Source organism: Struthio camelus, chromosome 32 (assembly GCF_040807025.1).
Source record: "Struthio camelus isolate bStrCam1 chromosome 32, bStrCam1.hap1, whole genome shotgun sequence".
Lineage (NCBI taxonomy): Eukaryota > Metazoa > Chordata > Aves > Struthioniformes > Struthionidae > Struthio > Struthio camelus.
Genome location: NC_090973.1, coordinates 652,473 through 680,448, shown reverse-complemented (window position 1 = coordinate 680,448; position 27,976 = coordinate 652,473). Strand labels below are relative to the sequence as shown.

General features: G+C 66.3%; 2 protein-coding genes across 3 annotated transcripts; both read left to right on the top strand.

The window, feature by feature from the left end:
* Positions 1-99: 99 nt before the first annotated feature.
* Positions 100-26,043, top strand: SEZ6L2 (seizure related 6 homolog like 2). The gene is made up of 17 exons (XM_068923137.1): positions 100-106; positions 357-563; positions 1,133-1,263; positions 2,365-2,557; positions 4,793-4,981; positions 5,980-6,139; positions 9,821-9,987; positions 11,364-11,558; positions 12,481-12,619; positions 15,914-16,110; positions 18,007-18,201; positions 19,850-20,041; positions 23,378-23,569; positions 23,665-23,703; positions 24,661-24,778; positions 25,051-25,153; positions 25,298-26,043. Exons 1-17 carry the CDS (start codon positions 100-102, stop codon positions 25,325-25,327), a joined length of 2,454 nt encoding a protein of 817 aa, XP_068779238.1. The 3' UTR covers positions 25,328-26,043.
* PAGR1 (PAXIP1 associated glutamate rich protein 1) lies at positions 25,356-27,976 on the top strand. 2 transcript variants are annotated; one of them, XM_068923338.1, is made up of 4 exons: positions 25,356-26,148; positions 27,011-27,459; positions 27,551-27,633; positions 27,754-27,976. In XM_068923338.1, the coding sequence occupies exons 2-4, from the start codon at positions 27,014-27,016 to the stop codon at positions 27,939-27,941; spliced, it is 717 nt and encodes a 238-aa protein (XP_068779439.1). In that variant the 5' UTR covers positions 25,356-26,148; positions 27,011-27,013; the 3' UTR covers positions 27,942-27,976. The 2 variants fall into 2 exon arrangements, with proteins under 2 accessions (XP_068779439.1, XP_068779438.1); XM_068923337.1 differs by lacking the exon at positions 25,356-26,148 and adding an exon at positions 26,475-26,762.

Here is a 27,976-nt window from a genome sequence, read left to right as displayed (position 1 = left end):
TGTGTGGGCTTGCACGGGGAGGGGCGGGGCTTGCACCAGGAGGGGGTGGAGCTTGCACGGGGAGGGGGAGCTTGCACAAGGAGGGGGCGGAGCTTGCACATGGAGTGTGGGGGCTTGCACGGGGAGGGGCGGGGCTTGCACGAGGGAGGGGGTGGGGCTTGCACAGGAGAGACAGGGCTTGCACAGGGAGTGCTTGGGGCTTGCACTGGGAGGGGGCGGAGCTTGCACGGGGAGAGGGCGGGGCTTGCACAGGGAGCATATGGGCTTGTACGGGGAGGGGGCGGGGCTTGCACGAGGGAGGGGCGGGGCTTGCACGGGGCAACGGGGGGGGTCCCTCACGGCCTCCCCCTCCGCAGGGCCCCCCACGGCCCTGCCCCCGCCGGCTGCACCGCCGCCCCCCCCATCCCCGGACGCCGGGGCCCCCAGCACGGGACCCCCACCGCCACCACCATCATCGTCATCCCCCCCCGACGGGGGGGGCCCGGGGCTGCCGCCCCCCCCGCCGGGCCCCCAGGGGGGTGAGGAGGAGCCCACCCCACCCCTCGGCACCCTGCAGCCCCCCGGTGAGTGGGCCGGGGGGGGGGTCGGGGGGTCCCCAGGGTTGGGGGGGGTCATGGGGGTCCCCAGGGTCGAGGGGGTCATGGGGGGGGTCATGGGGGGGCTCAGGGGGTCCCCAGGGCCAGGGGACATTGGGGGGGTCTTGGGGGGCTCAGGGGGTCCCCAGGGCCAGGGGACATCGGGGGGGTCAATGGGGGGGGCTCAGGCGGTCCCCAGGGCCAGGGCACATCGGGGGGGTCATGGGGGGGCTCAGGGGGGTCCCCAGGGCCAGGGGACATCGGGGGACTCATGGGTGGCTCAGGGGGTCCCCAGGGCCAGGGCACATCGGGGGGGTCTTGGGGGAGCTCAGGGGGTCCCCAGGGCCAGGGCACATTGGGGGGGTCTTGGGGGGGCTCAGGGGGGTCCCCAGGGCCAGGGCACATCTGGGGGGTCATGGGGGGGCTCAGGGGGGGTCCCCAGGGCCAGGGGACATCGGGGGGTCCCAGGGGGGCGGGGAAGGGGTCGGCGGCGGTCCCCCGGCTGGGCCGGAGGGGGGGATGGGGGGGGGGACAGTGACACCCCCAGCATCCCACAGTGCCTTGCAACGCGACGCTGGCCGAGGCCGAGGGCTGGCTGGAGGCGCCGGCGGGGGCACCGGGGGGGCCGGGGGGGCTGGACTGCACCTACCGCATCCGGGTGCAGCCGGGCTACGGCGTGGAGCTGCAGGTCTGGGGGGCCGGGGGGCTGGGGGGGGGGAAGGGGCAGGTTTGGGGGGGATGGAGGAGTCCTCAGGGGGGTCCTGGGGGGGCTCTGGGGGGTCCCCGGGGGGTGCTAGGGGGTTATAGGGGGAAAGGGGCAGGTTTGGGGGGGATGGAGGAGTCCTCAGGGGGGTCCTGGGGGGGAAGGGGAAGGTTTGGGGGGGCTCTGGGGGGTCCCTGGGGGAGTGCTGGGGGGGTTATGGGGGGAAGGAGCAGGTTTGGGGGGGCTGGAGGGTCCTCAGGGGGGTGCTGAGGGGATATAGGGGGAAAAGGGGCAGGTTTGGGGGGGCTGGGGGGTCCTCAGGGGGGTGCTGGGGGGGTTATGAGGGGGAAGGGGCAGGTTTGGGGGGGCTCTGGGGGGGTCCCTGGGGGAGTGCTGGGGGGTCATGGGGGGAAGGAGCAGGTTTGGGGGGCTGGGGGGGGTCCCTGGGAGGAGTACTGGGGGGGATATAGGGGGGAAAGGGGCAGATATGGGGGATCCAGGGGGGTCCCTGGGGGATGCTGGGGGGTTATGGGGGGGAAGAGGCAGGTTTGTGGGGGCTCTGGGGGGCTTATGGGGGAAAAGGGCAGGTTTGAGGGGGCTGGGGGGGTCCCAGGGGGTGGGGGGTGCGGGGGAGGAAGGGGCAGGTTTGGGGGGTTACGGGGGGGCTGGGGGGGTCCCCGGGGGGTGCTGGGGGGATATAGGGGGAAAAGGGGCAGGTTTGGGGGTCTGAGGAGGTCTGGGGGGTCCTCAGGGGGGTGCTGGGGGAATTATGGGGGGAAAAGGGCAGGTTTGGGGGTCTGGGGGTGCTGGGGGGGTCCCCGGGGTGTGCTGGGGGGAAAGGGGCAGGTTTGGGGGGGCTGGGGGGGTCCTCAGGTGGGTGATGGGTGGATTATGGGGGGGAAGGGGCAGATTTGGGGGGTCTGGGGGGTTATGGGGGGGAAGGGGCAGAATTGGGGGGACTGGGGGGAGCAGGTTGTGGGGTCTATGGTCAGGATGGGGGGGGGCAGATTTTGGGGGGGTGCCGGGCCGGGTCAGGGGGGGTGACGCAGCGGCTCCATCACCCCCCCCCACCCCGTCCCACCGCAGGTGACCTGGTTGAACCTGTCGCAGGGGGAGGTGCTGACGGCGCGGGGCCTGGGGGCCGGGGCCCCCCCCGGACCGGCCGAGGGCGCCCGCCTGGAGCCCGGGCAGGTGCTGCGCAGCCCCGCCGACCGCCTGCTCGTCCGCTTCCGCAGCCCGCGGCCCGCCGCCCCCGGCGCCTTCCGCCTGCGCTACCAGGGTCAGCCCCCTGCCCGCGCCCCCCTGACCCTTCCAGAGCCCCCCCGCTGCCCTCTGCGGGGCACCGGCCCTTTAAGAGCCCCCTGCTGCCCTCTGGGGTGCGCTGGCCCTTTGAGCCCCCTAAGGTGCACTGGCCCTTTAAGAGCCCCTTGCTGGCTTCCGGGGTGCACTGGCCCTTTAAGAGCCCCCTAAGGTGCACTGGCCCTTTAAGAGCCCCTTGCTGGCTTCTGGGGTGCACTGGCCCTTTAAGAGCCCCCTAAGGTGCACTGGCCTTTTAAGAGCCCCTTGCTGGCTTCTGGAGTGCACCGGCCCTTTAAGAGCCCTTTGGGGTGCACTGGTCCTTTAAGAGTCCTCTGCTGCCCTTTGCGGTGCACTGGCCCTTTAAGAGCTCTCTGGGGTGCACTGGCCCTTTAAGAGCCCCTTGCTGGCTTCCGGGGTGCACCGGCCCTTTAAGAGCCCCCTAAGTGCGCTGGCCCTTTAAGAGCTCTCTGGGGGTGCACTGGTCCTTTAAGAGTCCCCTGCTCCCTTTTGGAGGTGTGGGGCGCCATCCCTTTAAGGCTCGGGGTGGCACGCGCTCATCCCTTTAACACAAGGCACCATCCCTTTAAGGCTCAGGGTGGCACGCGCTCATCCCTTTAACGCAAGGCACCATCCCTTTAAGGCTCGGGGTGGCACGCGCTCATCCCTTTAACACAAGGCACCATCCCTTTAAGGCTCAGGGTGGCACGCGCTCATCCCTTTAACACAAGGCACCATCCCTTTAAGGCTCAGGGTGGCACGCGCTCGTCCCTTTAACACGAGGCACCATCCCTTTAAGGCTCAGGGTGGCACGCGCTCATCCCTTTAACACAAGGCGCCATCCCTTTAAAGCTCAGGGTGGCGCGCGCTCGTCCCTTTAACACAAGGCACCATCCCTTTAAGGCTCAGGGTGGCACGCGCTCATCCCTTTAACACAAGGCACCATCCCTTTAAGGCTCGGGGTGGCAGGCGCTCATCCCTTTAACACAAGGCACCATCCCTTTAAGGCTCGGGGTGGCACGCGCTCATCCCTTTAACACGAGGCACCATCCCTTTAAGGCTCGGGGTGGCACGCGCTCATCCCTTTAACACAAGGCACCATCCCTTTAAGGCTCGGGTGGCACGCGCTCATCCCTTTAACACAAGGCACCATCCCTTTAAGGCTCGGGGTGGCACGCGCTCATCCCTTTAACACAAGGCACCATCCCTTTAAGGCTCAGGGTGGCGTGCGCTCATCCCTTTAACACAAGGCACCATCCCTTTAAGGCTCGGGGTGGCACGCGCTCATCCCTTTAACACAAGGCACCATCCCTTTAAGGCTCGGGGTGGCACGCGCTCATCCCTTTAACACAAGGCACCATCCCTTTAAGGCTCGGGGTGGCGCGCGCTCATCCCTTTAACACAAGGCACCATCCCTTTAAGGCTCGGGGTGGCAGGCGCTCGTCCCTTTAACACAAGGCACCATCCCTTTAAGGCTCAGGGTGGCACGCGCTCATCCCTTTAACACAAGGCACCATCCCTTTAAGGCTCGGGTGGCACGCGCTCGTCCCTTTAACACAAGGCACCATCCCTTTAAGGCTCGGGGTGGCACGCGCTCATCCCTTTAACGCAAGGCACCATCCCTTTAAGGCTCAGGGTGGCACACGCTCATCCCTTTAACACAAGGCACCATCCCTTTAAGGCTCAGGGTGGCACGCGCTCATCCCTTTAACACAAGGCACCATCCCTTTAAGGCTCAGGGTGGCACGCGCTCATCCCTTTAACGCAAGGCGCCATCCCTTTAAGGCTCGGGGTGGCACGCGCTCATCCCTTTAACACAAGGCGCCATCCCTTTAAGGCTCGGGGTGGCACGCGCTCATCCCTTTAACACAAGGCACCATCCCTTTAAGGCTCGGGTGGCACGCGCTCATCCCTTTAACACAAGGCACCATCCCTTTAAGGTTCAAGGTGGCACGCGCTCATCCCTTTAACGCAAGGCACCATCCCTTTAAGGCTCAGGGTGGCACACGCTCATCCCCTTAACACAAGGCACCATCCCTTTAAGGCTCAGGGTGGCACACGCTCATCCCTTTAATGCAAGGCGCCATCCCTTTAAGGCCCTATTTTTTGTCCTCCAGACCAAAAATCGGGGCGAATATTTGTCCTCCAGACAAATATTAAAATAGTGATTTTTTTTTCACTTTCCCCCCCCCCGGTGGCCCCCCCGGCGACCCCGCAGGCTTCCCGCTGAGCTGCGGGCGGCCGCGGCGCCCCGAGAACGGGGCGGTGACGCTGAGCGGCCTGGGGCCCGGCGCCACGGCCGCCTTCCGCTGCGCCCCCGGCTTCCGCCTGCGCGGCCCCGCCGCCCTCGTCTGCCTGGCGGGGGGCGGCCGCCCCCGCTGGAGCGGCGCCAGCCCCGTCTGCCTCGGTCAGCCCCGCCTCCCGACCCCTCCCCCCAAGGGGGCGGGGCTTGGGCTGGGGAGGGTGGGGCTTATTCGGGGAGGGGGCGGGGTTTGCGCCGGGGAGGGGTGGGGACTGTGAGAGGGGGCAATTGGGCTTGCTGGGGCGGGATGGGTGGAAGGGGGCGGGGGCTTGTGCGAGGGGGCGGGGCTTGTGCAAAGGGGCGGAGCTTGCAGAGCAGGGCGGGTACAAGGGTTTGTGCAAGGGGTGGGGTTTGCACAAGGGGGCGGGGCCGGCACGAGGAGGTGGGTGGCCGCAAGGGGCGGGGCCTGGGCAAGGGGGCGGGGCCTTGCAGGGCAGGGTGGGTGGGTGCAAGGTGGGGGCGGGGTTTGCCCCAGGGGGGTGGCGGGAGGAGGGCAGGCATCATGCTGGGGGAGGCGGGGCTTGCACAAGAGGGGTCCGGGGGGGTCGCCCTAAGGTGGGCGGGGCTTGCACCAGGGGAGGCGGGGCCCGCACAACAGGGGCCAGGATCGCCCCAGGGTGGGCGGGGCTTGCACGAGGAGGGCAGGGGTCACGCCGGGGGGTGGGCAGGGCTTGAGCGGGGATGGGCGGGGCTTGCCCCAGGGTGGGAGGGGCTTGCACGAGAAGGACAGGGGCCGCGCCGGGGAGGGGGGGGAGACGAGGCTTGCACAAGGAGGGGGGGGGTGGTTCTGAAATCAGCCAGGGGTGGGCGGGGCTTGCACGAGGGTGGGCGGGGCTTGCACGAGGGTGGGCGGGGCTTGCAGCCAGGGGGTCTGGAACCGGCCCAGGGCGGGCGAGGCTTGCACGAGGAGGGCAGATGCCGCGCCGGGGAGGCGGGGCTTGCACGAGGGTGGGCGGGGCTTGCACGAGGGTGGGCGGGGCTTGCAGCCAGGGGGTCTGGAACCGGCCCAGGGCGGGCGAGGCTTGCACGAGGAGGGCAGAGGCCGCGCCGGGGAGGCGGGGCTCGCACGAGGGGAGCGGGCGGGGCCTGACGGTGTGCGGCAGCGGCGTGCGGGGCCACGGTGCGCAACGCCACGCGGGGCCGCCTGGAGGCCCCCGAGGGCCGGGGGGGGAACGTGACGTGCCGCTGGCTGCTGGAGGCCCCCCCGGGCCAGCGGCTGCACCTGCACTTCGAGCGCCTGGCGCTGGACGAGGACGCCGACCGGTGAGCGCCTTGGGGGGCTCCGCGGGGGGGATTGGGGTGCGGGGGGGTGCATTGGGGTGCGGGGGGGTAGGGTGCACGGGGGGGCTTGGGGTGCATGGGGGTGGTTGGGGTGCACAGGGTGGTTTTGGGGTACACAGGGCGGTTGGGGTGCACTGGGTGGTTTTGGGGTGCATTGGGGGCTTGGGGTGCAGGGGGGCAGTTAGGGTGCACAGGGTGGTTTTGGGGTGCAGGGGGGGCTTGGGGGCAGGAGGTGCATTGGGGTGCATGGGGGGCTAGGGGTGCACGGGGGCGGTTAGGGTGCACAGGGTTGTTTTGGGGTGCAGGGGGGCTTGGGGGGCACAGGGCGGTTAGGGTGCACAGGGTGGTTTTGGGGTGCAGGGGGGTTTGGGGTGCAGGGGGTTTTGGGGGGCAGGAGGTGCATTGGGGTGCATGGGGTGGTTAGGGTGCACAGGGTGGTTTTGGGGTGCAGGGGGGGCTTGGGGTGCAGGAGGTGCATTGGGGTGCATGGGAGGCTTGGGGTGCACAGGGTGGTTTTGGGGTGCAGGGGGCCTAGGGGTGCAGGGGGTGGTTAGGGTGCACAGGGTGGTTTTGGGGTGCAGGGGGGGCTGGGGGTGCATGGGGGCGGTTAGGGTGCACAGGGTTGTTTTGGGGTGCAGGGGGGGCTTGGGGGGCAGGAGGTGCATTGGGGTGCATGGGGGGCTAGGGGTGCAGGGGGGCGGTTAGGGTGCACAGGGTGGTTTGGGGGTGGAGGGGGGGCTTGGGGTGCGGGGGGGGCTAGGGGTGCACGGGGGCGGTTGGGGTGCACAGGGTGGTTTTGGGGTGCATGGGGGATTTGGGGTGCAGGGGGGCAGTTAGGGTGCACAGGGTGGTTTTGGGGTGCAGGGGGGCTTGGGGGGCAGGAGGTGCATTGGGGTGCATGGGGGGCTAGGGGTGCAGGGGGGTGCTTAGGGTGCACGGGGTGGTTTTGGGGTGCAGGGGGGGCTTGGGGTGCAGGGGGGGCAGTTAGGGTGCACAGGGTTGTTTTGGGGTGCAGGGGGAGCTTGGGGGGCAGGAGGTGCATTGGGGTGCAGGGGGGGCTAGGGGTGCACAGGGGCGGTTAGGGTGCACAGGGTGGTTTTGGGGTGCAGGGGGGGCTAGGGGTGCAGGGGGGTGGTTAGGGTGCGCAGGGGGGTTTTGGGGTGCAGGGGGGGCTTGGGGTGCAGGGGGGGCAGTTAGGGTGCACAGGGTGGTTTTGGGGTGCAGGGGGGGCTAGGGGTGCAGGAGGTGCATTGGGGTGCATGGGGGGCTTGGGGTGCACAGGGTGGTTTTGGGGTGCAGGGGGGGCTAGGGGTGCATGGGGGTGGTTAGGGTGCACAGGGTGGTTTTGGGGTGCAGGGGGGTCTTGGGGTGCATCGGGGGCAGTTGGGGTGCATCGGTGGTTTGGGGTGCAGGAGGATTTGGGGTGCCTCGGGGGCTTGGGGTGCAGGGGGGCGGTTAGGGTGCACAGGGTGGTTTTGGGGTGCTTGGGGGGCGTGGGGTGCAGGGGGTGCATTGGGGTGCACGGGGGCAGTGAGGGCGCACAGGGTGGTTTTGGGGTGCACAGGGTGGTTTTGGGGTGCATGGGGGCTTGGGGTGCATCGGGGGCAGTTGGGGTGCATCGGTGGTTTGGGGTGCAGGAGGATTTGGGGTGCCTCAGGGGCTTGGGGTGCAGGGGGGCAGTTAGGGTGCACAGGGTGGTTTTGGGGTGCAGGGGGGTCTTGGGGTGCATCGGGGGCAGTTGGGGTGCATCGGTGGTTTGGGGTGCAGGAGGATTTGGGGTGCCTCGGGGGCTTGGGGTGCAGGGGGGCGGTTAGGGTGCACAGGGTGGTTTTGGGGTGCTTGGGGGGCGTGGGGTGCAGGGGGTGCATTGGGGTGCACAGGGGCAGTGAGGGCGCACAGGGTGGTTTTGGGGTGCACAGGGTGGTTTTGGGGTGCATGGGGGCTTGGGGTGCACGGGAGTCCTTGGGGTGCAGGGGGGTGCTTAGGGTGCACAGGGTGGTTTTGGGGTGCAGGGGGTTGGGGTGCAGGGGGCTTGGGGTGCACGGGGGTGTGTTTGGGGTGCAGGGGTGGGATTTGGGGTGCATTAGGGTACAATGGAGCAGGTTTCAGGGTGCCTGGGGCAGGTTTTGGGGTGCATTGGGGATGCATCAGTGCAGGTTTCGGGGTGCCATAGGGTGCAATGGAGCAGGTTTTGGGGTGCATTGGGGGCAGGTTTGGGGGTGCCTGGGGGGGCTGCGTGGAGGCAAGTTTGGGGGTGCAACGGAGCAGGTTTGGGGGTGCATTGGGGGTGCCTGGGGGCAGGTTTGGGGGTGCCTGGGGGCTGCAGGAGGCAGGTTTCGGGGTGCATGGGGGCAGGTTCTGGGGTGCCTGGGGGCTGCGTGGGGGCAGGTTTGGGGGTGCATTGGGGGTGCATGGGGGCAGGTTTTGGGGTGCATTGGGGGCAGGTTGGGGGGGCCTGGGGGCTGAGTGGGGGCAGGTTTGGGGGTGCATTGGGGGTGCATGGGGGCAGGTTTTGGGGTGCCACGGAGCAGGTTTGGGGGTGCAATGGAGCAGGTTTGGGGGGGCCTGGGGGCTGCGTGGGGGCAGGTTTGGGGGTGCATTGGGGGTGCATGGGGGCAGGTTTTGGGGTGCCACGGAGCAGGTTTGGGGGTGCGTGGGGGCTGCAGGAGGCAGGTTTGGGGGTGCATTGGGGGCACATGGGGGCAGGTTTGGGGGTGCCTGGGGGGGCTGCGTGGAGGCAAGTTTGGGGGTGCAACGGAGCAGGTTTGGGGGTGCATTGGGGGTGCCTGGGGGCAGGTTTGGGGGTGCATTTGGGGCAGGTTTTGGGGTGCCTGGGTGCAGGTTTCAGGGTGCCTGGGGGCTGCGTGGGGGCAGGTTTGGGGGTGCATGGGGGCAGTTTTTGGGGGTGCCACGGAGCAGTTTTGGGGGTGCATTGGGGGCAGTTTTTGGGGGTGCCTGGGGGCTGCAGGAGGCAGGTTTGGGGTGCCTGGGGGCTGCGTGGGGGCAGGTTTGGGGGTGCATTGGGGGCGCATGGGGGCAGGTTTTGGGGTGCAATGGAGCAGGTTTGGGGGTGCATTGGGGGTGCATGGGGGCAGGTTTTGGGGTGCAATGGAGCAGGTTTGGGGGTGCATTGGGGGCACATGGGGGCAGGTTTTGGGGTGCAATGGAGCAGGTTTGGGGGTGCATTGGGGGCACATGGGGGCAGGTTTTGGGGTGCCACGGAGCAGGTTTGGGGGTGCCTGGGGGCTGCGTGGGGGCAGGTTTGGGGGTGCATTGGGGGCACATGGGGGCAGGTTTTGGGGTGCAATGGAGCAGGATTTGGGGTGCCTGGGGGCTGCGTGGGGGCAGGTTTGGGGGTGCATTGGGGGCGCGTGGGGGCAGGTTTGGGGGTGCATTGGGAGCAGGTTTGGGGGTGCCTGGGGGCTGCATGGGGACAGTTTTGGGGGTGCATTGGGGGCACATGGGGGCAGGTTTGGGGGTGCCACAGAGCAGGTTTGGGGGTGCATTGGGGCTGCGTGGGGGCAGGTTTGGGGGTGCATTGGGGGCACATGGGGGCAGGTTTGGGGGTGCATTGGGGGCAGGTTTGGGGGTGCACAGAGGCAGGCAGGGTTGGCCGGGGTGGGGGGGGGGGGCACGTCCGCTAGGCGCCCGCCGCCCCGGCAGGCTGTCGATCCGGGGGGGCAGCGGGCGCCTGGCCCCCCTGCTCTACGACTCGGACATGGACGACGTGCCGGAGCGGGGGGTGCTCAGCGAGGGGGGCACCCTGGCCCTGGAGCTGGTGTCCGAGGGGCCCCGCGACGGCCCCCCGCTGCTGGGGCTGCGCTACGAGGGTGAGCTCCCCCCCCCTCCCCGAACGCGCCCCCCCCCCTCCCCACCCCGAAGCTGGCGACCCCCCCCTCCCAAAAGAGGGTCCTGAAGGCCAGAGATTCTCCCCCCCCACCTTCAGTCCTGGGGACCCCCCAAAGACCCTCCCAGGGACCCCCCACTTTTAGCCATGGGGACCCCCAAGACCCCCCCAGGGACCCCCCTTCAGACCCTGGGGACAGCAAGACCCCCCAGGGACCCCCCCATTTCACCCCAGGGACCCCAAAGACCCTCCCAGGGACCCCCCTTTTAGCCATGGGGACCCCAAGACCCTCCCAGGGATCCCCCCTTCAGCCCTGGGGACCCCAAGACCCCCCCAGGGACCCCCCCTTAGCCATGGGGACCCCTAAGACCCGCTAGGGACCCCCCCTTCAGCTCTGGGGACCCCAAGACCCCCCAGGGACCCCCACTTTTAGCCATGGGGACCCCCCCAGGGACCCCCCCTTCAGCTCTGGGGACCCCAAGACCCCCCCAGGGACCCCCCCTTCAGCCCTGGGGACCCCCAGGAACTGCCAGGGACCCCCAAGACCCCCCCAGGGACCCCCCTTCAGACCCTGGGGACAGCAAGACCCCCCCAGGGACCCCCCCATTTCACCCCAGGGACCCCAAAGACCCTCCCAGGGACCCCCACTTTTAGCCATGGGGACCTCCAAGACCCCCCCCGGGACCCCCCCCTTCAGCCCTGGGGACTCCAAGGAACCCCCAGGGACCCCCCCTTTAGCCATGGGGACCCCAAGGAACCCCCAGGGACCCCCAAGACCCCCCCAGGGACCCCCCTTCAGACCCTGGGGACCCCAAGACCCCCCCAGGGACCCCCCCATTTCACCCCAGGGACCCCAAAGACCCTCCCAGGGACCCCCCCTTTTAGCCATGGGGACCCCCAAGACCCCCCCTAGGGACCCCCCCCTTCAGCCCTGGGGACCCCAAGGAACCCCCAGGGACCCCCAAGACCCCCCAGGGACCCCCCTTCAGCCCTGGGGACCCCCAGGAACTGCCAGGGACCCCCCATTTTACCCCAGGGACCCCAAAGACCCCCCCAGGGACCCCCCCTTTTAGCCACGGGGACACCAAGTGCCCCCCTGTTTCACCCTAGGGACCCCCAAGCGCCCCCAAGGGCTCCAAAGAGCCCCCTCTTTCACCCTGGGGACCCCTGAGACCCCCCCAAGGGCCCCTCCTTTCACCCTGGGGACCCCCACCCCAAACAGACCCCCCCCACCCCCGCCCCCCCGGCAAAGCCCCCGCGCTCAGCTCAGCCCTGGGGACACCGAGTGACGGCACCCCGGGGTGGGGGGGGGTGGGGGGGTGTCCGGCTGCTTCCCCCCCCCCCCGCCGCCGCCCCCAGCCTTCGCCGAGGACCGCTGCTACGAGCCCTTCGTGCCCCACGGCAACTTCAGCACGACGGACCCGGCCTTGGGGCCGGGCGCCCTCGTCACCTTCTGGTGCCACCCGGGCTACGTGCTGGAGCCGGGCCCAGGCGTCCTGGAGTGCCTGGGCCCCGGCCAGCCGCGCTGGAACGACAGCGAGCCCGCCTGCCGAGGTAGGCTTGGCGAGGGGGGGGCACCCCGTGGACCTACCCCTGCCCCCCCCCCGTCGGGCACCCCACGGATGCACCCGCTGCATAACCCTGGGGAGACCCCCCTCCTCCCACCCTCGGACCTCCGGGACCCTTCCCCAATGCACCCTGTGGACCCCCTGTGTGCACCCTGGGACCCCCTCCAATGTGCCCTGGGGACCCCCCCATTGCAAACCTGGACCCCCCCCATGCACCCTGTGGACCCCCCATTGCAAACCTGGATCCCCCCCCATGCACCCTGTGGACCCCCTGTGTGCACCCTGGGACCCCCTCCAATGTGCCCTGGGGACCCCCCCATTGCAAACCTGGGACCCCCCCATGCACCCTGCGGACCCCCCCAATGCACCCTGCGGACCCCTCATTGCATCCCTGGGTCCCCCTGCACCCCTGGGTCCCCCTGTGAGCCCCCTTGCACCCCCAGGAGCCCCCTTGCACCCCTGGGTCCCCATGGCACCCCTGGGTCCCCCTGCACCCCTGGGAGCCCCATGGCACCCCCAGGAGCCCCATGGCACCCCCTGGGTCCCCCTGCACCTCTGGGTCCCCCTTGCACCCCTGGGAGCCCCATTGCATTCCCCAGGAGCCCCATGGCACCCTTGGTTCCCCACTGCACCCCTGGGTCCCCCTGCACCCCCAGGAGCCCTCTTGCACCCCCAGGAGCCCCATGGCACCCCCTGGGTTCCCATGGCACCCCTGGGTCCCCCTGCACCCCTGGGAGCCCCATGGCACCCCCAGGAGCCCCATGGCACCCTTGGTTCCCCATGGCACCCCTGGGTCCCCTTGCACCTCTGGGTCCCCCTTGCACCCCTGGGTCCCCCTGCACCCCCCCCGGGAGCCCCCTCGCACGCCCCCAGCGCCCCACGAGCTGGGGGTGACGGCGGGTGCCCAGCGCTGTGCGGGGGGGAGCTGTCGGAGGCGCCCGGCGTGGTGCTGTCCCCAGACTGGCCCCAGAGCTACGGCAAGGGCCAGGACTGCGTCTGGACCATCCGGGTGCAGGAGGAGAGCCGGGTGCTGCTCGACGTCGAGATGTAGGTACCCCAGCCGTGGGGGTGTCCCCACGACCCTTCCTTGGCTGTAGGGTGCCTTCATGTCCATCCTCCACTGTGGGGTGTCCCCACAACCCATCCTTGGCCGTGGGGTGCCTTCATGTCCATCCTCCACTGTGGGGTGTCCCCATGACCCTTCCTTGGCCGTGGGGTGCCTTCAAGTCCATCCTCAACTGTGGGGTGTCCCCATGACCCTTCCTTGGCCGTGGGGCATGCTCACGACCCATCCTTGGCCGTGGGGTGCCTTCAAGTCCATCCTCCACTGTGGGGTGTCCCCACAACCCATCCTTGGCCGTGGGGTGCCTTCAAGTCCATCCTCCACTGTGGGGTGTCCCCATGACCCTTCCTTGGCCGTGGGGTGCCTTCATGTCCATCCTCAACTGTGGGGTGTCCCCATGACCCTTCCTTGGCCGTGGGGTGCCTTCAAGTCCATCCTCCACTGTGGGGTGTCCCCACGACCCATCATTGGCCGTGGGGTGCCTTCAAGTCCATCCTCAACTGTGGGGTGTCCCCATGACCCATCCTTGGCCGTGGGGTGTCTACATGTCCATCCTCCACTGTGGGGTGTCCCCACGACCCATCCTTGGCCGTGGGGTGCCTTCAAGTCCATCCTCAACTGTGCGGTGTCCCCATGACCCATCCTTGGCTGTGGGGTGTCTACATGTCCATCCTCAACTGTGGGGTGTCCCCATGACCCATCCTTGGCCGTGGGGTGTCTACATGTCCATCCTCAACTGTGGGGTGTCCCCATGACCCATCCTTGGCCGTGGGGTGCCTTCATGTCCATCCTCCACTGTGGGGTGTCCCCATGACCCTTCCTTGGCCGTGGGGTGTCTACATGTCCATCCTCCACTGTGGGGTGTCCCCATGACCCATCCTTGGCCGTGGGGTGTCTTCAAGTCCATCCTCAACTGTGCGGTGTCCCCATGACCCATCCTTGGCCGTGGGGTGTCTACATGTCCATCCTCAACTGTGCGGTGTCCCCATGACCCATCCTTGGCTGTGGGGTGTCTACATGTCCATCCTCCACTGTGGGGTGTCCCCATGACCCATCCTTGGCCGTGGGGTGTCTACATGTCCATCCTCAACTGTGGGGTGTCCCCATGACCCATCCTTGGCTGTGGGGTGTCTACATGTCCATCCTCCACTGTGGGGTGTCTTCATGACCCTTCCTTGGCCGTGGGGCATGCTCATGACCCCATCCTTGGCCGTGGGGTGTCTTCATGTCCATCCTCCACTGTGGGGTGTCCCCATGACCCTTCCTTGGCCGTGGGGCATGCTCATGACCCCATCCTTGGCCGTGGGGTGTCTTCATGTCCCCATCCCCAGCTGTGGGGTGTCCCCATGACCCATCCCTGGCTGTGGAACGTGCTCATGACCCCATCCTTGGCCGTGGGGCATCCCCATGATACATCCTTGGCCATGGGATGTCTTCATGTCCGTTCTCAGCCGTGGGGTGTCCTCATGACCCATCCTTGGCTATGGGCATCCTCATGACCCCATCCACAGCTATGGGGCATCCCCACGTCCCCGTCTCCAGCCATGGCTCATCCCCACATCCCCATCTCCCCACCCATGGCTCGTCCCCACGTCCCCATCTCCCCAGACATGGGTCATCCCCACATCCCCGTCTCCAGACATGGCTCATCCCCACGTCCCCATCTCCCCAGACATGGCTCATCCCCACATCTCCATCTCCAGACATGGCTCATCCCCACGTCCCCATCTCCCCAGCCATGGGTCGTCCCCACATCTCCATCTCCAGCCATGGCTCATCCCCACGTCCCCATCTCCCCAGACATGGGTTGTCCCCACATCCCCGTCTCCAGCCATGGCTCATCCCCACGTCCCCATCTCCCCAGACATGGCTCATCCCCACATCCCCGTCTCCAGCCATGGCTCATCCCCACGTCCCCATCTCCCCAGACATGGCTCATCCCCACATCTCCATCTCCAGACATGGCTCATCCCCACGTCCCCGTCTCCCCAGACATGGGTCATCCCCACATCTCCATCTCCAGCCATGGCTCATCCCCACGTCCCCATCTCCCCAGACATGGCTCATCCCCACATCTCCATCTCCAGCCATGGCTCAGCCCCACGTCCCCATCTCCCCAGACATGGCTCATCCCCACATCTCCATCTCCAGCCATGGCTCATCCCCACGTCCCCATCTCCCCAGACATGGCTCATCCCCACATCTCCATCTCCAGCCATGGCTCATCCCCACATCCCCATCTCCCCAGACATGGGTCATCCCCACATCTCCATCTCCAGCCATGGTTCATCCCCACATCCCCATCTCCCCAGACATGGCTCATCCCCACATCTCCATCTCCAGCCATGGCTCATCCCCACGTCCCCATCTCCCCAGACATGGCTCATCCCCACATCTCCATCTCCAGCCATGGTTCATCCCCACGTCCCCATCTCCCCAGACATGGCTCATCCCCACATCTCCATCTCCAGACATGGCTCATCCCCACGTCCCCATCTCCCCAGACATGGCTCATCCCCACATCTCCATCTCCAGCCATGGCTCATCCCCACATCCCCATCTCCCCAGACATGGGTCATCCCCACATCTCCATCTCCAGCCATGGTTCATCCCCACATCCCCATCTCCCCAGACATGGCTCATCCCCACATCTCCATCTCCAGCCATGGCTCATCCCCACGTCCCCATCTCCCCAGACATGGCTCATCCCCACATCTCCATCTCCAGCCATGGTTCATCCCCACGTCCCCATCTCCCCAGACATGGCTCATCCCCACATCTCCATCTCCAGACATGGCTCATCCCCACGTCCCCATCTCCCCAGCCATGGGTCGTCCCCACATCTCCATCTCCAGCCATGGCTCATCCCCACATCCCCATCTCCCCAGACATGGCTCATCCCCACATCCCCGTCTCCAGCCATGGCTCATCCCCACGTCCCCATCTCCCCAGCCATGGCTCGTCCCCACATCTCCATCTCCAGCCATGGCTCATCCCCACGTCCCCATCTCCCCAGACATGGCTCATCCCCACATCTCCATCTCCAGCCATGGCTCATCCCCACGTCCCCATCTCCCCAGACATGGCTCGTCCCCACATCCCCGTCTCCAGCCATGGCTCATCCCCACGTCCCCATCTCCCCAGCCATGGCTCATCCCCACATCTCCATCTCCAGCCACAACTCATCCCCACGTCCCCACGACCATGGCCCATCCTTGTGTCCCCATGTCCCCCGCTCACGGCCGCCGTCTCTGCCCGCCCCGCGTCCCCGTCCCCAGCCTGGCGCTGCGGCCGACCGACGCGCTGACGGTCTTCGACGGCGAGGACGTGACGGGCCGGGTGCTGGGCCAGTTCCGGGGCGCCCGGCCCCGCTTCCGGCTGCTCAGCTCCGGGGCCGCCGCCACGCTGCAGTTCCAGGCGGGGGGCGCCGAGCCCCCTCCCGCCGCCGGCCACGGCTTCCTCGTCCGCTTCGCTGGTACTGGGGGCCCAATGGGGCCAAACTGGGGCAAACGGGGCAAAACTGGGGCAAACCGGGCCAAACTGGGGCAACTGGGGCGAAACTGGGGCAAAGCTGGGGCAAAACTGGGGCAAATGGGGCAAAACGGGGCTGAATGGGGCAAAACGGGGCCAAATGGGGCCAAATGGGACAAAAGGGGACAAAGCTGGGGCAAATGGGGCAAAACAGGGCAAACGGGGCAAAACGGAGGCAAATGGGGCAAATGGAACAAATGGGACAAAACGGGACCAAACTGGGGCAAATAGGGCAAAACAGGGGTGAAACTGGGGCAAAGCTGGGGCAAAACTGGGGCAAATGGGGCAAAACGGGGCTGAATGGGGCAAAACGGGGCTGAATGGGGCAAATGGGACAAAAGGGGACAAAGCTGGGGCAAATGGGGCAAAACAGGGCAAACGGGGCAAAACGGAGGCAAATGGGGCAAATGGGACAAATGGGACAAAATGGGGCCAAACTGGGGCAAATAGGGCAAAACAGGGGCAAAACTGGGGCAAAACTGGGGCCGAACAGGGCAAAATGGGGCCAAATGGGACAAAAGGGGACAAAGCTGGGGCAAATGGGGCAAACGGGGCAAAACGGAGGCAAATGGGGCAAAACAGGGCCAAACTGGGGCAAACAGGAAAAACAGGGGCAAACAGGAAAAATGGGGGCAAAACTGGGGCAAATGGGACAAAACAGGGCCAAACGGGGCCAAACGGGGCCAAACAGGGCAAATGGGACAAAACAGGGCCAAACTGGGGCAAATAGGGCAAAACAGGGGCAAAACTGGGGCAAAACTGGGGCCGAACGGGGCAAAACGGGGCCAAGCGGGGCAAAACTGGGGCAGATGGGACAAAATGGGGCTGAACAGGGACGAACGGGACAAAACGGGGCCAAACAGGGCCGAATGGGGCAAAACAGGGCCGAATGGGGCAAACAACAGGTTCGGGGGGGGAACGGGTGGTTCTGGGGCAAAACGGGGGCCAAACAGGGCAAAACAGGGGCAAAACGGGGGCAAAATGGGCGTCTTGGGGGGGAAGGGGGGAGTTGGGGGGAAATGAGGGCAAAACGGGGGTCGGGAAAAACCAGAGTCTTGGGGGGAAATGGGGGCAGAATGGGGGGTCAGGGGGGGAACTGGAGTCCTGGGGACAGATTGGTCCCAGGGATGGGGGGGTCCCATGGATGGGGGTCCTGGGGATGGGGGATCCCAGGGATGGGGGTTCCTGGGGATGGGGGTCCCAGAGATGGGAGATCCTGGGGATGGGGGGGTCCCAGGGATGGGGGGATCCCAGGGATGGGGGGTCCTGGAGATGGGGGTTCCTCAGGGATGGGGGCTTCCTAGGGATGGGAGGGTCCCAGGGATGGGGGACCCCAGAGATGGGGGGTCCCAAGGATGGAGGGTCCCTGGGAATGGGGGATCCCAGGGATGGGGGATCCCAGGGATGGAGGTTCCCAGGGATGGGGGGTTCCCAGGGATGGAAGGTCCCTGGAGATGGGGGCATCCTAGAGATGGGGGTTCCCAGGGATGGAGGGTCCCCGGGGATGGGGGATCCCAGGGATGGGGGCTTCCTGGGGGTGGGGGATCCCAGGGATGGAAGTTCCCAGGGATGGGGGGTCCTGGACATGGGGGTTTTCAGGGATGGGGGAATCTCAGGGATGGGGGATCCTGGGGATGGATGGGGGATCCTGGGGATGGGAGGGGGTCCTGGACATGGGGGATCTCAGGGATGGGGGGTTCCCAGGGATGGGGGGTCCCCAGGGATGAGGGTCCCCAGGGATGGGGGATCCCAGGGATGGGGGATCCCTGGAGATGGGGGGGGGATTCCCAGGAACGGTGCACTGCTGACCCCCCCCCCCCCAACCCGCCGGCCCCGGCAGAGGTGCCGCGCAACGACACGTGCCCCGAGGTGCCGGCGGTGGCCTTCGGCTGGCGCTCGGCCTCGCACGCGGCCATGCTGCGCGGCACCGTGCTGACCTTCCAGTGCCGGCCGGGCTACGAGCTGCTGGGCGCCGACATCCTCACCTGCCAGTGGGACCTCAGCTGGAGCAGCCCCCCGCCGGTCTGCCGCAAGAGTAAGGGACCCCCCCACCCCCCACCCTGATCCCCACCTGGACCCCTACCCGGACCCCCATCCAGACCTCCATCTGGATCTCCATCCAGACCCCCATCTGGATCTCCATCCAGATTCCCATCCAGACCTCCATCTGGATCTCCATCCAGACTCCCATCCAGACCTCCATCCGGATCTCCATCCTGACCCCCATCCAGACCTCCATCCAGACCTCCATCCGGATCTCCATCCAGACCCCCATCCAGACCTCCATCCACACTCCCATCCAGACCTCCATCCAGACCTCCATCCACACCCCCATCCAGACCTCCATCTGGATCTCCATCCAGACTCCCATCCAGACCTCCATCCGGATCTCCATCCAGACCTCCATCCAGATCTCCATCTGGATCTCCATCCAGACCCCCATCCAGACCCCCATCCAGATCTCCATCTGGATCTCCATCCAGACTCCCATCCAGACCTCCATCCGGATCTCCATCCAGACCTCCATCCAGATCTCCATCTGGATCTCCATCCAGACTCCCATCCAGACCTCCATCTGGATCTCCATCCAGACCTCCATCCGGATCTCCATCCAGACCTCCATCCAGATCTCCATCCAGACCCCCATCCAGACCTCCATCTGGATCTCCATCCAGACCTCCATCCAGATCTCCATCCAGACCCCCATCCAGACCCCCATCCAGACCTCCATCCACACTCCCATCCAGACCTCCATCTGGATCTCCATCCAGACCCCCATCTGCATCTCCATCTGGATCTCCATCCACACTCCCATCCAGACCTCCATCCACACTCCCATCCAGACCTCCATCTGGATCTCCATCCAGACCTCCATCCAGATCTCCATCTGGATCTCCATCCAGACTCCCATCCAGACCTCCATCCAGATCTCCATCCAGACCCCCATCCAGATCTCCATCTGGATCTCCATCCAGACTCCCATCCAGACCTCCATCTGGATCTCCATCCAGACCTCCATCCAGATCTCCATCTGGACTCCCATCCAGACCTCCAACTGGATCTCCATCTGGATCCCCACCCTGACCACCCAACCAGACCACCACCTGGACCCCCAGCCCAACTTGGAGCCCCTGGTGCCCCCCCAGACCTTTCGGTGCATCCTGGACCCCCCAGCGTGACCCAGATCTGGTGCACCCCAGACCCCCCAGTATGACCCAGATCCTCCAGTGCCACCGGGAACCCCAACATGACCCAGATGTGGTGCACCCCAGACCCCCCTAGTGCACCCTAGACCTCCAGCATGACCCAGACCCTCTGCTGCATCCCAGACCCCCAGTGTGACCCAGACCCCCCGGTGCCCCCCAGACCCTGCAGTGTGACCCAGACCCCCCGGTGCACCTACAGACCCCCTGGTGCCCTCCAGACCCTCAGCGTGACCCAGAATCTGGTGCACCCTAGACCCTCTGGTGCATCCCAGACCCCCAGCATGACCCAGACCCCTTGAAGAACCCCAGACCCCCAGCGTGACCCAGAATCTGGTGCACCCCAGACCCCCAGTGTGACCTAGACTCCCCTGGTGCACCCCAGATGCCCTGATGCCCCCCAAACCCCTAGTGCGACCCAGCCCCCTCCCCGGTTCCCCCACCCCATGCCTGGGCTGAGTCCCGCCACCCCGTCCGCAGTCGTGACGTGCGCGGACCCCGGGGAGATCAGCCACGGCAAGCGCAGTGCGGCGGACCCCCGCTTCGCCGTGGGCGCCCGCGTGCAGTACTTCTGCCACGAGGGCTACGTGCTGGAGGGCAGCGGCACCCTCACCTGCTACGGCCGCGATGCCGGCACCCCCAAGTGGAGCGACCGCGTCCCCAAGTGTGTCCGTGAGTAGGGGGTGCCACTGCAAGGGGGTTACGGGTCCCGGTGGAGGGGGTCCTGGAGCCAGGTTTGGGGGCCCCAAGGCCACATTGGAGGGCTCTCAGAAGGTCCCTGGGCCACGTTTTGGAGTCCCGGAAGGTCTGAAGGCCACGTTCAATGCCCCAGAAGATCCCACAGCCACATTTTTGGGTCCCAGAGCCATCTTTTGTGGTCCCAGATAGTCCCAAGGCCACATTCAATTTCCCAGAAGGTGTCTGAGCCAACTTTTGGGGTCTCAGGGCCACATTTGGGGTTTCAGAAGGTCCCAGGGCCATGTTTTTGGGCCCCAGAGCCAACTTTGGGGATCTCAGAAGGTCCCACAGCCACATTTCAAGGTCCCAGAGCCACATTTTGGAGTCTCAGAAGGTCCCAAGGCCACATTCAATTTCCCAGGAGATCCCACAGCCATGTTTTGGGGTGCCAAAGCCACTTTTTGGGGACCCAGGGCCACCTTTTGTGGTCCCAGATTGTCCCAAGGCTACATTCAATTTCCCAGAAGATTTCAGAGCCAATTCTTGGGTTCCCAGAAGGTCCCAGGGCCACCTTTTGTGATCCCAGAGGTTCTCTGAAGGCCCCAGGGCCACCTTTTGGGTTCCCAGAGGGTCCCAGAAGGTCCCAGAGCCACCTTTTGTGGTCCCAGAAGGTCCCAGGGTCTCTTTATGTGGTCCCAGAGGGTCTCAGAAGGTCCCAGGGCCCTAGCTTGCGGTCCCAGAGCCAACTTTTGTGGTCCCAGAGGGTTCCAGGAGGTCCCAGAGCCAACTTTGGGGGTTCCAGGAGATCCCAGGGCCACCTTTTGTGCTCCCAGAGGGTTCTAGGGCCACCTTTTGTGCTCCCAGAAGGTCCCAGAGCCAACTTTTAGGGTTCCAGGAGATCCCAGGGCCACCTTTTGTGCTCCCAGAGGTTCCCAGAGCCAACTCTTGGGGTTCCCAGAAGATCCCAGAGCCACCTTTTGTGCTCCCAGAGGGTTCCAGGAGGTCCCAGAGCCACCTTTTGTGCTCCCAGAGGGTCCCAGAAGATCCCAGAGCCACCTTTTGTGGTCCCAGAGGGTTCCAGGAGGTCCCAGAGCCACCTTTTGTGCTCCCAGAGGGTTCCAGGAGGTCCCAGGGCCACCTTTTGTGCTCCCAGAGGTTCCCAGAGCCAACTCTTGGGGTTCCCAGAAGATCCCAGAGCCACCTTTTGTGCTCCCAGAGGGTTCCAGGAGGTCCCAGGGCCACCTTTTGTGCTCCCAGAGGTTCCCAGAGCCAACTCTTGGGGTTCCCAGAAGATCCCAGAGCCACCTTTTGTGCTCCCAGAGGGTTTCAGGAGGTCCCAGAGCCACCTTTTGTGCTCCCAGAGGTTCCCAGAGCCAACTCTTGGGGTTCCCAGAAGATCCCAGAGCCACCTTTTGTGCTCCCAGAGGGTTCCAGGAGGTCCCAGGGCCACCTTTTGTGCTCCCAGAGGTTCCCAGAGCCAACTCTTGGGGTTCCCAGAAGATCCCAGAGCCACCTTTTGTGCTCCCAGAGGGTTCCAGGAGGTCCCAGAGCCACCTTTTGTGCTCCCAGAGGTTCCCAGAGCCAACTTTTGGGGTTCCAGGAGATCCCAGAGCCACCTTTTGTGGTCCCAGAGGGTTCCAGGAGGTCCCAGAGCCACCTTTTGTGCTCCCAGAGGTTCCCAGAGCCAACTCTTGGGGTTCCCAGAAGATCCCAGGGCCACCTTTTGTGGTCCCAGAGGGTTCCAGGAGGTCCCAGAGCCACCTTTTGTGCTCCCAGAGGTTCCCAGAGCCAACTCTTGGGGTTCCCAGAAGATCCCAGGGCCACCTTTTGTGCTCCCAGAGGGTTCCAGGAGGTCCCAGAGCCACCTTTTGTGGTCCCAGAGGGTTTCAGGAGGTCCCAGGGCCACCTTTTGTGCTCCCAGAGGGTCCCAGAGCCAACTCTTGGGGTTCCCAGAAGATCCCAGAGCCACCTTTTGTGGTCCCAGAGGGTTCCAGGAGGTCCCAGAGCCACCTTTTGTGCTCCCAGAGGGTTCCAGGAGGTCCCAGAGCCACCTTTTGTGCTCCCAGAGGTTCCCAGAGCCAACTCTTGGGGTTCCCAGAAGATCCCAGAGCCACCTTTTGTGCTCCCAGAGGGTTCCAGGAGGTCCCAGGGCCACCTTTTGTGCTCCCAGAGGTTCCCAGAGCCAACTCTTGGGGTTCCCAGAAGATCCCAGAGCCACCTTTTGTGCTCCCAGAGGGTTCCAGGAGGTCCCAGAGCCACCTTTTGTGCTCCCAGAGGTTCCCAGAGCCAACTCTTGGGGTTCCCAGAAGATCCCAGAGCCACCTTTTGTGCTCCCAGAGGGTTCCAGGAGGTCCCAGAGCCACCTTTTGTGCTCCCAGAGGGTCCCAGAAGATCCCAGAGCCACCTTTTGTGCTCCCAGAGGGTTCCAGGAGGTCCCAGAGCCACCTTTTGTGCTCCCAGAGGGTTCCAGGAGGTCCCAGAGCCACCTTTTGTGGTCCCAGAGGTTCCCAGAGCCAACTCTTGGGGTTCCCAGAAGATCCCAGGGCCACCTTTTGTGGTCCCAGAGGGTTCCAGGAGGTCCCAGAGCCACCTTTTGTGCTCCCAGAGGGTTCCAGGAGGTCCCAGAGCCACCTTTTGTGCTCCCAGAGGTTCCCAGAGCCAACTCTTGGGGTTCCCAGAAGATCCCAGAGCCACCTTTTGTGCTCCCAGAGGGTTCCAGGAGGTCCCAGGGCCACCTTTTGTGCTCCCAGAGGTTCCCAGAGCCAACTCTTGGGGTTCCCAGAAGATCCCAGAGCCACCTTTTGTGCTCCCAGAGGGTTCCAGGAGGTCCCAGAGCCACCTTTTGTGCTCCCAGAGGTTCCCAGAGCCAACTCTTGGGGTTCCCAGAAGATCCCAGAGCCACCTTTTGTGCTCCCAGAGGGTTCCAGGAGGTCCCAGGGCCACCTTTTGTGCTCCCAGAGGTTCCCAGAGCCAACTCTTGGGGTTCCCAGAAGATCCCAGAGCCACCTTTTGTGCTCCCAGAGGGTTCCAGGAGGTCCCAGAGCCACCTTTTGTGCTCCCAGAGGTTCCCAGAGCCAACTCTTGGGGTTCCCAGAAGATCCCAGAGCCACCTTTTGTGCTCCCAGAGGGTTCCAGGAGGTCCCAGAGCCACCTTTTGTGCTCCCAGAGGGTCCCAGAAGATCCCAGGGCCACCTTTTGTGGTCCCAGAGGGTTCCAGGAGGTCCCAGAGCCACCTTTTGTGCTCCCAGAGGGGGGTCTCAGGAGGTTCCCCACCCCGCCCCGGGGCTCGGCGCGGGACGGGCAGTGACGGCCGCGCGCGGGTGCCCGCAGTGAAGTACGAGCCGTGCCTGAACCCCGGCGTGCCGGCCAACGGCTACCAGACGCTCTACAAGCACCACTACCAGGCGGGCGAGTCGTTGCGCTTCTTCTGCTACGAGGGCTACGAGCTGCTGGGCGAGGTGACCATCACCTGCCTGCCCGGGCGGCCCTCGCGCTGGACCAGCCAGCCCCCGCTCTGCAAAGGTAGGGGACCCCCCCCACCCCACCCCACCTGCCCCACGGCGTCGCCCCCCCCCCCACGGCCGGCCCCGCTCACTGCCCTCCCCGCGTCTCCGCAGTGGCCTACCCCGAATATCTGGAGGAGCGGCGTCTCCAGGGTGAGACCTCCCCCCCCCACCCCCCTCCAACCCGCCGCGCTATGGGGCAGGGGGTGTGAGGGTTCTGGGGTGGAGGTATAGGGGGTATGGGGAGCTCTGGGGCAGGGGGTATGGGAGTTATGGGGTGGGGGTATAGGGCTATGGGGGGTTATGGGGTGGGGGTATGGGAGTTATGGGGTGGGGGTTTGGGGGGCTATGGGGCAGGGGTTATAGGAGTTATGAGGTGGGGGTATGGGGGGCTATGGGGCAGGGGTTATAGGAGTTATGGGGTGGGGGTATGGGGGGCTATGGGGCAGGGGTTATAGGAGTTATGGGGTGGGGGTATGGGGGGCTATGGGGCAGGGGTTATAGGAGTTATGGGGTGGGGGTATGGGGGGCTATGGGGCAGGGGTTATAGGAGTTATGGGGTGGGGGTATGGGGGCTATGGGGTGGGGGTATGAGAGTTATGGGGTGGGGATATGGGGGCTATGGGGCAGGGGTTATAGGAGTTATGGGGTGGGGATATGGGGGGCTATGGGGCAGGGGATATGAGGGGCTATAGGGTGGGGGATATGGGGCGTCTATGGGGAAAGGGTAAGGGAGTTATGGGGCAGGGGGATTGGGGAATGGAGGGCTATGGGGTAGGAGGGTATGGGGGAATGGGGGAGCTATGGGGCAAAGGGTAGGAGGGTGGGGGGCTATGGGGCGGGGGGTCTGGGGTGCTATGGGGCAGTATAGCGGGTATGGGAAGGGTGTGGGGCAGGGAGGTATGGGGGGGGCTATGGGGCAGGAGAGGACAATGGGCCATAGGGTGGCTATGGGGGGGGTTATGGGGCGCTATGGGGGGGGGTTGGGGGGGGCGGAGCTCCCGCCGCTGCTATAGGGCGGCAGGGGGAGGAGAGCAGAACACCACGTGGTGCAGTGCTGACGTCACCGCCCCCCCCCCCCCGCCGCCGCCGCGGCCATTGGCCGCGCAGTCACGCAGACGGCGGACCCCTCCCGCCAGCTGGAGGGCGGCAACATCGCCCTGGCCGTCTTCCTGCCCATCATCCTCGTCCTCCTGCTGATTGGCGGGATCTACGTCTACTACACCAAGTGAGCCAATCGGCGCCCCGGGGGCGGGACCCGCCGCGGCGCGGCGCTCTTAAAAGGGCAACGCCGGGTGGGGCCCACCGCCCCACCACCGCGTCTTAAAGCGGCGATGAGGGACAGGTCTTAAAGGGGCCGCGTCGCAATTTCGTTGTTTTGCCTGGAAGGAGGGGAGGAGGTGGTTGTGGGCGGCCCCATGGCAGGGTGTGGGGGGGGGGAAGGAGGGAGGGGGCAGGGTTGGCCTCACTGCCCCCATCCCCAACGTGTCTCTGCCCCAGGTTTCAGGGCAAGTCCCTGTTCGGCTTCTCCTTCTCCAGCTCCCACAGCTACAGCCCCATCACGGTGGAGAGCGACTTCAACAACCCCCTCTACGAGGCCGGGGTGAGCCTGCGACCCCCCCCAATCCATTCCTTGGGTATGGGGGGCTAGCCACGCCCCCTCCCATTGGCCACGCCCCCATTTGGGGTGGGCGGAGCCATAGCCTCACCCCCCCACCACCACCACCACTTCTCTCCCACCCCACAGGACACCAGGGAGTACGAAGTCTCCATCTGAAGGCCACGCGGACCCCCCCCCCGCAACCTGGGGGGAGGTGGTGGGGCAGGATCTGGCCCCCTCCCCCAGCGGGGGGGGGGTGATGGGTGCCTCCGTCGTCCCACAATGCCTTGCTTCCCCCCTCCCCAGCTCTGCAAACATCCACCTGCTAATGGTGACCCCCCCCCCTCCACCCAGCTCCCACCCTGCGAGCTTCTCCCCACCGGCCGGGACTATTTATTTAATTTATTTAATTAATTTATATATTTATTGGGATAAGCAGCGGGTGTCAGCGAGGTTTGGGAGGGGGAGACCCCCCCCCCCACCTCACCGAGACACTCAGTCCGCCCCTTTAAGGTCACCAGATGGGAAGATCCCTTTAAGGCGATCATTCTGCCTGGAGGACGTTTATTACCACTGCGGCCCCTTTAAGGGTTATATTGGGCGGGGTGCGGGGGGGGGGGGAAAGGAAGGGACACTTCGCCTTTAAGGTGCCAAATGCCGGAGGACACAAATTCACCCAACCCATCCCTTTAAGACCATTCGAGGGGGTGGGGGGGGTGAATTCAGGCCTTGCTCCGCCCACTTTGGGGAGGAGCCGCCGCCAGGCCACGCCCCCCGCACGCTCCATGTGCCAAACGCCCCCCCCACCTCCAAACACACACTCGCCCCGTTTTGGGTTCATTTGCTTGGGATTTGGAGCAATAAAACGACTCAATAAACGGCGCCGTTTCTAAGGCCGCCTCCGCCTCCGTCTGCGCCTGCGCCGCCCGAGGGGGGGGACCGCCCCCCCCCGCTCCACGCGTCACCGCGCTCCGACCAATCGGCGGCCGCGGCAGGCGGTGAGGCGCGCACGCGCGGTCGAGAGGGGATGTGGGGGGGGGAGAGAGAGAGAGAGAGAGAGAGAGAGAGAGAGAGAGAGAGAGAGAGAGAGAGAGGAGAGGCGCGCATGCGCATTCGCGGCGGAGGGGGGTGCCTCTTTCCGAGGGGCAGAATAGGCCTGTTGCGCACGCGCGTCTCCGCTAGCGCGCATGCGCGCAGCTGTCGGACCAACGCAGCGCATGCGCAAGACTCCTGGGGGGGGGGAGAGGCGCAGCTCCCTCCCCGCGCATGCGCTTTCCTCATCACCCCCCCCCCCGCGCGCATGCGCACCTCTCGAGGAACAACGCGGCGCATGGGCGCTGCTGCGGAGGGCGGGAGGGAAAGCAGCGGGGCTCCCGCCCCGCGCATGCGCGCGCCACTTGGCCCCGCCCCCTCCGCGCATGCGCAGCAGGGAAGGGGGGGAGGAAGCGGGAAAAGGAAAAAGGCGGGAGGGCGCACAAAATGGCGGCGGGGCGCCAGTGAGGGGAGGCCGCGGCGGGCCGGGGTCAGCGGGGTGGGGGGGCCCTGAGAGCCCCTTTGCCGGCACCATCCCGCCCCCGGCAGTGCCGGAGACGGCCCCCCTCCCCCCGTCAGGGTGAGCAGGGCGCGGGGCCCCTCGCTGCCGCCATGGCGCGGGGCTGGGCGTCGGGCCTCGACATGGCCACCCCTCGGCGGGGGAGGGAGCGCGCCGCTCCGTGTGGCGGTGACAGGGCGGCGTCGCCCGCGCCGCTGTGACCGGGCCGGGTGGGGAAGGGGGCTGCTTTTGTCACCTTTTTAGGGTGTTATCGGCTGAGGGAGCGTCCGACTTGGTCTCGTGTTTCCCCCCCCCCCCATTCTTTTCAGGAAATGATGGAGGCCACGGCGGAGGAAGACGGCGAGGTGACTTCGGGGCTCCAGTCCCTCGCCGTGGAGGACACGGCCGAGCCGGAGCGGGCTCCGACGCCGGCTGAGGCGGAGAGCGAGGCGCCGGCGGAGCTCCCCGAAGGAGGGACCGAGGCCGCGGCCCCCGAAGCCGCGGCAGAGGAGGAGGAGGAGGAAGAAGGGGAGGCGGCGGCGCCGGCGGAGGAGGGCGAGTGGGGGGTGCCCTGCAGCGACGAGGAGCTGGAGGGCGCCGACGCCTGGATGCCGGCCCCCGAGGAGATCCGCCGCCTCTACGAGCTCATCGCCGAGAAGGGCACGCTGGAGCTGCGGGCCGAGCCGCTGCCCCGGCGGGCCCCCACGCCCGAGCCCGACAGCGAGGAGGAGCGCCGCTCCGACGGGCAGCCCGAGAGCGAGGAGGAGGAGGAGGAGAAGTGAGGAAGGGCGAGAGGGCTTCCCGGCTCCGCCGGCGACGAAGCGCGCGTTGCGGGGGACGCCGGGCTGACGCTTTTTTCTCTCTCCCAGGCCTCGCGTCCCCACCGAGTTCGACTTCGACGACGAGCCGGTGACGCCCAAGAGCTCCCTCATCGACCGCCGCAGGACGCCGGGTAAGGAGGAGGCGGGAGGGCGCAGGCGGCCGCCGTCCCCTCGCCGCCCTCCGCAGGCGTTCGGCCCCCCCCCTTCCTTTGTCCTCCCCCTTTCCTAAATAGCGCCCCCCCCCTCCGCAGGCGCCTCGTCGCGGAGCCAGAAGCGGGAAGCGCGGCTGGACAAGGTGCTGTCGGACATGAAGCGGCACAAGAAGCTGGAGGAGCAGATCCTGCGCACGGGCCGGGACCTGTTCGAGCTGGAGGGCGCCGAGGCGGCGCCGGCGCCCAAACGCCCGCCGGGGCTCTTCCTGCGCCAGCGCAAGTACTGAGCGGCTCCCGCCGCAAACACGGGCGGGGGAAAGCC

Coding starts and splice junctions, on each gene's coding strand:
- PAGR1 (XM_068923338.1), top strand. CDS start 27,014: ATGATGGAGGCCACGGCGGAGGAAGACGGCGAGGTGACTTCGGGGCTC. Junction 27,460..27,550: donor GAGGAGGAGGAGGAGGAGAA/GTGAGGAAGGGC, acceptor TCTCTCTCCCAG/GCCTCGCGTCCCCACCGAGT. Junction 27,634..27,753: donor CGACCGCCGCAGGACGCCGG/GTAAGGAGGAGG, acceptor CCCCCTCCGCAG/GCGCCTCGTCGCGGAGCCAG.
- SEZ6L2 (XM_068923137.1), top strand. Junction 4,982..5,979: donor CGCCAGCCCCGTCTGCCTCG/GTCAGCCCCGCC, acceptor GGTGTGCGGCAG/CGGCGTGCGGGGCCACGGTG. Junction 20,042..23,377: donor CCGCGTCCCCAAGTGTGTCC/GTGAGTAGGGGG, acceptor GGGTGCCCGCAG/TGAAGTACGAGCCGTGCCTG.